Raw genomic sequence first — 7175 nt, 5'->3', positions numbered from 1 at the left:
TGCAATAAAAGACAGTAGATATGAAGAATGTGGAGTTGCAAGAATGCTATTTATAATAATTGACCACAAATATTGAATTCGAATTGGAAAAGTGATGATCTAAATACCACACAAATGAAACCTTATTTGTTAAACTGTAAGAGCAGAGTCTGTATTTAACAATATAATTTTCTTTATTTGATGTTACTTGTTCAATTCAGGTTCTTTGTGATCTCTCAAGCATATTCTTGGATGATCAATCACTCTTTCCCTCCTGTGCTCCAATCTCTTGCAGATAGTGTTCGGCTTCCAGTGCTGCCATGCATCCTGCATTCACAAGTCAAAATAAATTTTGTGTGGATCAATATCACATATAAGAATCCTGAGCTGGCAAAGACGTGGAAATAATGTATCAGTTATACATTATGTGATTTCTGTAATCGGTTGCTGAAGAGCTCAATTGGATTTAAAAGCGAGCTCAATCTTATCAAACATTTTCTTAAAGAAAAAGTATAGGTCTGACGGGAACCTCCGTTTTCTTAAAGGAAAAGAATAGGTCTGAGGCGAAACTTCTGTTAAGGCAAGGCCTCAACATCACATAACTGTAAAAAAACGAAGAAACCTGAAGAAGACTTTGAAATTTGCTCGCCAAGTACAGTCCAAGCAAAAAATCATCTGTTCTTCTTGCTATAATTTACAGACTATAAATGCATCTATAAAATGCAGACATCATTTCTAATTGAAAAAATAATCCAAAACTGCATAATGTGAAGTACAACTAAAAAAACCTAATCATATAACTACAATCACACATCTTAATATTAGCATACGAGGATTGATGACCAGCCATGTGGACCAGCTCAAGTAGCAATTGCAAGCAATGAAAAATTATGTTTCATCTATGATGTCCATAAATCATTCTTAGACAAAAATCATATTGAGCTGTTATCACTGAAACTAAAAAAAGATTAGTAATTCACTGATCTCTTAAAAACCAAGACTAGGTAAGGTTTCATCTATGCTTGAATTTACAAAGTTCTTTAAAATAACATTTCATGCTGGAACGCATACATGTGAAGTGAACATCAGAATATACACCACTCCCAAAATAAAACTTGTGACATGTGAAGTGAACATCAGAATATACACCACTCCCAAAATAAAACTTGTGACATGCGATGAGTTAACAAAAATTAGCATATTAGGGAAAGTTCTAAGATATGTTTATAATGGCATCTTATAAGGACTGTCAAATATTTATTTATTTAAACTACCAGCTCAATATGTACATATAAATTGAAAATTTTCACAAAAAATAATTCCTACAACGCAAATGACATTTACTATTACATGAACATAATATGTTCTTAAAGCCTGTTTTTCTATGTAATTAAACTTTATTCTACCAAACGTTTCCGTTTTTAAAGAATGGTAGTATGTACTAATGTACTAAAACAACGCAATGTCCTTATGTATATAATATTATAGTTCAGTTCCAACTACTATTAAAGCACCTAGCATTGACCACCATATAAAGAGAAATAAATCCCTAATACACAAACAATACACAATCAGTGAATTATTTGGCTCCTTTCATTCGAGCATCCGTCATATAATTAAAAGAGGAAAATATACAGATAAAATCAGAACATGGGTTACCAGATCCAGCGGCAGTAACAGCCTGCCTATACTTCTTATCCTGAACATCCCCAGCAGCAAAAACACCCTTAATGCTGGTCTCAGTAGTCCCTGGAATAGTAGCCACATACCCATCCGGATGCAACTTCAACTGTCCATTCAAAAAGTTAGTAGCCGGCTCATGCCCTATAGCGAAAAACAACCCATTAACCTTCAAATCCGAAACCTCCCCCGTGACAACATTCTTGACCTTCAAACCCCCCAAATTCCCCTTGTCCCCTTCCCCATACGCTTCCACCACCGTCGAATTCCACATAACCTCAATCTTCGGATTACTCAATGCCCTATTCTGCATTATCTTGGACGCCCTAAACTCATCCCTACGATGAAGAATATAAACCTTGGAACCATATTTAGTCAAAAAATTCGCCTCTTCCATGGCAGAATCCCCCCCTCCAATAACAGCTAAAGGCTTATTCCTAAAAATAGGGGCGGCGCCATCACAAACAGCACAAGCCGAAATCCCCCTATTCCAAAACCCCCCATTCCCATCCCCAGAGCCCGGAAAACTCAATCTTTTGGCAACAGCACCAGTAGCCACAATAACAGAATCAGCAACAACACATTTACTATCAGTAAAAACCCGAAAAGGGGTTTTACTAAAATCGACATTATTAACAGTCTCAGTGAAAATCTCAGTACCAAACCTGACGGATTGAGCTCTACACTTATCCATCAATTCCATTCCAAGAATCCCATCAGGAAACCCTGGGAAATTCTCCACATCAGTAGTAGTTGTCAGCTGTCCACCTGGCGCAATATCATTGGCCATCCATCCTTCGAACAGAATGGGTTTCAGTTCAGCTCGAGCAGCGTAGATTGCGGCGGTGTGAGCGGCGGGCCCACTGCCGATGATGCAGAGACGAGTCTTGAGAGTTTGGAGATCGTCCATGGCGGCGCCGGAGAGTTTGGGAGAAGTGGTGGCAGAGAGAGTGGCGGCGCCGGCGGTCAGAGGGAGAAAGTTGCGAGCTGTTTTAAAGAGACTACGAAGACAGGCTCTCATATCATATCAGGGGTTTTGTATGTATTGGTCAGGGTTTGTATGTATAGGTGGCGTTCATAATAATGCTATAATAATTTTGGGTGAGGGGAAAAATTGTATTTTTATTATGAGTTGTGACAAACAGGGATCAGAGGAAAACCGCACAAACCGCAAAAACCGCCCGCACCGCACCAATCCGCACTGTAAAATGTGGTTTTTAATTTTCGTGATCAGGTTGCGGTTTGAATTTTTAATAAACCGCGCGGTGCGGTACGGTGCGAATTGTGATTTTAAAATTCTGAAATGTGTTTCAAACTGCACCGCACCGCAATAGTAAATATATAATACTTATATTTCTAGATTCCATTTATTAAGTTTGATTCCATTTAACATACTAGCAGTGCTTTCTTAGTGATCATCTTGTTTCTGCAAGACCAATTGTTGCGTGTTGATCATCCAATTTATGTTTTTTCAAAAATAATGAGACACATGGTACAAAATCACCTATTTAATAGTGAAGTCATTTAATTACCGAGCCAAACTTCTACGCTAAACTTTACAGTGTGGAATTTTTAATTTGTATTATTGAAGAATATTGGCGATTTTGTTATATTATTCGGAAATTTAATTAATTTAAGTTTTGTATTTATATAAAATTTTCGAACTTGTAATGTATAAACCGCAGTGAACCGCATCACACCGCACCGCATATTTGTGGTGTGGTTTATGCGGTTTTTGAGGGTACGCAGTGCGGTTGCGGTTTGGAAATTTGATCAAACCGCATGTGCGGTTTGATTTGCGGTTTGAGTAAAAAACCGCACTGCCCGCACCGTGCTCACCCCTACTGACAAATGAGAACACATATATATATAGTGAAGCTTTTTTTTTAATATATTTTGGGTTTGATGCCTTTTTAATGGGATGGGATTTGGAATTTGGGAAGTTTGTAATGCAAGTACTCACTAAAATGGAAAAATGAATATTTTGTTTAGTAATATAAGTTTTGCATTTCTAGTCAACAAGTTTCTTCGTCAAAAAAGTTATATACAAGTTAAGTATTTTGTTATTTAGCAAAAAAAAATATTTTGTCTACATGCATATATATTGCTATAGAAATTTCGAAATACAATATAATTCAGCGTTTCATGCACCAATATCACTATATTCAATTTTTTATAGAATTATATTAATATGTAAATTAGGATATTAAATTTTAATACTGAATATCCATTTTTATATAAATTGTGACGTGAATGAAAAATAATTCGTAAAAATATAAATAATATTAACTAATGTTAAATTATTTCTATTTTAAAATTGACTAGTCAAAGTTTGGGACCGTCACGGTCACAAATTAGGTGATGACGGCAATGGTCCAAAATAGGTCATTGTGACCCTGACCCAATATTAATCGTGATAATTCCTGACAGTTCTAGTAGGATATTATGGCCACGATTCAAGAAAGATTGTGATGTACATGGCACATAATTACCTAATAGGTCTGTCGAGCTAACCTAAAAATGAGTTATATTGCAACACTAATAACCTACTAGGAAGGACATAGAATTCACCCTATTCAAGAATTTCACTTACCACGAGACCTTTTTTTTTTGTTTTGAAACACTTACCACGAGACTTATCCACCAAGTTTGTTAACCATGTCCGCAAGCATCGGTTAAGTTAGTTAAAAAAATGATAATTATATTATTGGTCACATGTTCAAATTATATGGGAGTAGAACTTATAATTATGCTTCCTAAATTAGAGTATATCGATTAAGTGCGGTTTATATTGATTCATGTAGTTTGCAGGTTATTCTTTGAACCCGTGAGATTTACCTAGTGCGCAACTGAAAGGTAGCGGTTGCGGATTTCAATCGGTGTTCTTCGTTTTTTTTTTCAGTTTCGTACGCATGATATATTCTGAATTTTGGTCGAGTTCTATAAAAAAATTTAATAATTTTGTTTTAGATTTTATTTTTTATATACAATGATAGTATGTAAATGGTAACGATGGTGGAGACGAGAAGCTAAATTGTGGGAAATGAAAATATAATTGATATGTTAGTTTCATTCTAGTAATTTAAATATTTATTTTGATAATTTTTAAGTGGTTATTTGAAATGGTGGTACGAGATTGTGATAGCCTAATTTTGATAACCTCTGTTTTAATATGATTATTTCTCTTTTAAATCTTCGCTTTTACAGTTGAATATATAGTGATTTAGCTGAGTATATTTGCAAAGCTTTTTTCTCTGAGATTTCAGAGCCGTCTTGTCTTTGTGGCAACTTTGTAAAATCCATAAGCTATTCATATTTTGTTTACTTTGAACCATATTTTAAGCATCCAGATTTGATTCACATATACAAAACTATGAGCCAACACAAGAATCCCAATTTGGAGGAGCTGTACGCTAATCTATCCATTGAGGAAGAAGAGGAGAATGGTGTCATAGTGGGGGTGGAAGAGGTAACGGAGAAGAAAAAGACGTTTGTCCTGGTGGGTAAATTCTTGACGGACAAAAATATTAACTTTCAGGCCATGCAAAATTTACTGGCTTCTCTATGGCGGCCTAAGGAAGGGATGGAGATACATGACCCAGGCGGGTTTAAATATTCTTTCGTGTTCTATCATATCATGGACCTACGAAAAGTAATTGACGGAGGGCCATGGTCCTTTGAACAAAATATGTTGATTTATAAGCAAGTGGAAGAGATGGAAGACCCGCAAGGGGTGCAGCTGAAAGAAATAGACATATGGGTGCAAGTTTACGACGTACCACAGGGGTTCATATATGAGAATATACTGAAAAGTGTGGGATCGTATATTGGCCAGTATGTGAAGTCGGACCCTGCAAATTTTGAAGGGACATGGAAGCCGTGTGTGAGAATGAGAGTTACTTTGGACATTAATAAGCCATTGAAACGCCGTATGAAAATAAAAAGGGAAGGAGGGACATGGAGCTGGATTAATTTTAAATACGAGAGAATGGACAATTTTTGCTTTGTTTGCGGGATGATTGGTCATACGGAGAGGGATTGTGGTATTGTGTATGAGAACCCAGATAAGGAGATTGAACGGGCATACGTAACTTGGTTAAGGGCACCAGGTCGTAATAGTAAGCCTGGAGCGGGTGCTAGGTGGCTGAGAAATGTTGAAGGTGGAGGAGGATGGACGGAGAACGGTGGAGCAACAGGGAATCAATCAAGGGATAAAGATGAGCAAAGAAAGGCGAGATTCGAGGAAAAAGCTGGTATTGTGCGCGAGAAAAGGGGAGATAAGGGAGCTGTTATTGTTACAACTAGAAATCAGGGATCAGATGAGGAAATAAATCAGGGAATTGATTTGAGCGGGAATGAGGATAATTTAAATGTAGTATTGGACACAAAACGCAGGCGGGTTGGGCTAGACCACAATAAGAAAGATACTGGGCCGGACAACATGGTTACAGACGTTTTGGGAGATAATTTAAATGAGATACATGTGCCAAAAAACTTGCATGGGGTGGGCTCTGGAATCCAGGCCCACCGAGAATTATGAGTTTCTTAGTGTGGAACTGCCGGGGTTTGGCCCAACCACGAACAGTTCGATTTCTCAAAGAAATCATTAAACAATTACGGCCCAATTTAGTATTCTTGTCAGAAACGTTTGCTAATAAGAAGAAGATAGAGTCCATTTGTAAAGCTGTGTTTTTTAACGGGTGTTTTGTAGTGGAGTCACAAAGACATGGTGGTGGCTTAACACTACTGTGGAAGAATGAAGGGGGGGTTGAGATAAAAGGAAGTAGTAACCATTATATAGACTTCGAAGTATGCTGTGATCAGGTTGGCCGTTGGAGGTATACAGGGTTTTATGGCTGCCCAGAACGACAGAGAAGAAGGGAATCTTGGCAAATATTGAGAGACCCAGCTGCAGAATCACAACTCCCGTGGTGTCTCATAGGAGACTTTAATGACATGATGCATGAGCATGAAAAACAGGGAGGTAGAAGACAACCAAGAGGATTACTGGAAGGTTTTAAAGAAACAGTGTTTGACAGTGGGTTGGATGATCTTGGTTTTATTGGGAGTGAATTTACGTGGGAAAAATCAAGAGGTACGGCTACATGAGTGCAAGAGAGACTGGATAGGGGGTTGGTGAACCAAGGGTGGAGAAATATGTTTCCACAGGCATCAGTAAAAGTCTTGGAAGTTTCGACCTCGGACCATATGCCTTTATTCCTGGAGGTTAATAGAACGATGTTTGTTCCGAGAAGAAGAAGGTTTAAGTTCGAGAACATGTGGATTAAGGAGGAACAATGCAGCATGCTAATACAAGAAAGCTGGAGATAAACCGCGGGTCAAACAATTGTGGAAAAGATAGAATATTGTTGTTTAAAGCTTGAAGAATGGGGGGTGGAAAAATGAAGGAGATGCGGGAACAGATTCAGTATTATAGAAAAGAGATGACAAGGTTTAGATCACGGCGAGATACGTATGGGATAAGAAAGTACAAAGAAGCGAGATGGGAATTTCTC

At 37.5% G+C, this 7175-nt stretch overlaps 2 protein-coding genes across 2 annotated transcripts; one reads left to right on the top strand and one right to left on the bottom strand.

The window, feature by feature from the left end:
- LOC141700595 (thioredoxin reductase NTRB-like) lies at nt 1-2745 on the bottom strand. The gene is made up of 2 exons (XM_074504299.1): nt 1639-2745; nt 1-306 (listed from the first exon to the last, which is right to left on the bottom strand). The coding sequence occupies exons 1-2, from the start codon at nt 2678-2680 to the stop codon at nt 236-238; spliced, it is 1113 nt and encodes a 370-aa protein (XP_074360400.1). The 5' UTR covers nt 2681-2745; the 3' UTR covers nt 1-235.
- Nucleotides 2746-6195: 3450 nt separating this feature from the next.
- Nucleotides 6196-6768, top strand: LOC141700593 (uncharacterized). Its single transcript, XM_074504296.1, has one exon. The coding sequence runs from the start codon at nt 6196-6198 to the stop codon at nt 6766-6768; it is 573 nt and encodes a 190-aa protein (XP_074360397.1).
- The last annotated feature ends 407 nt before the right edge of the window (nt 6769-7175 follow it).

The sequence above is a fragment of the Apium graveolens genome, unplaced genomic scaffold, assembly GCF_009905375.1.
Source record: "Apium graveolens cultivar Ventura unplaced genomic scaffold, ASM990537v1 ctg2549, whole genome shotgun sequence".
Taxonomy (NCBI): Eukaryota; Viridiplantae; Streptophyta; class Magnoliopsida; order Apiales; family Apiaceae; genus Apium; species Apium graveolens.
The sequence above is the reverse complement of the archived record's forward strand: the minus strand, read 5'-3'. Positions and strand labels throughout refer to the sequence as shown.

Excerpts from the sequence above, each read along its gene's own strand:
- LOC141700595 (XM_074504299.1), bottom strand. The coding sequence starts at position 2,680 with ATGAGAGCCTGTCTTCGTAGTCTCTTTAAAACAGCTCGCAACTTTCTC. Across the intron at positions 307-1,638 it reads TGTTACTGCCGCTGGATCTG|GATGCATGGCAGCACTGGAA; the intron begins GTAACCCATGTT and ends TTGTGAATGCAG.
- LOC141700593 (XM_074504296.1), top strand. The coding sequence starts at position 6,196 with ATGAGTTTCTTAGTGTGGAACTGCCGGGGTTTGGCCCAACCACGAACA.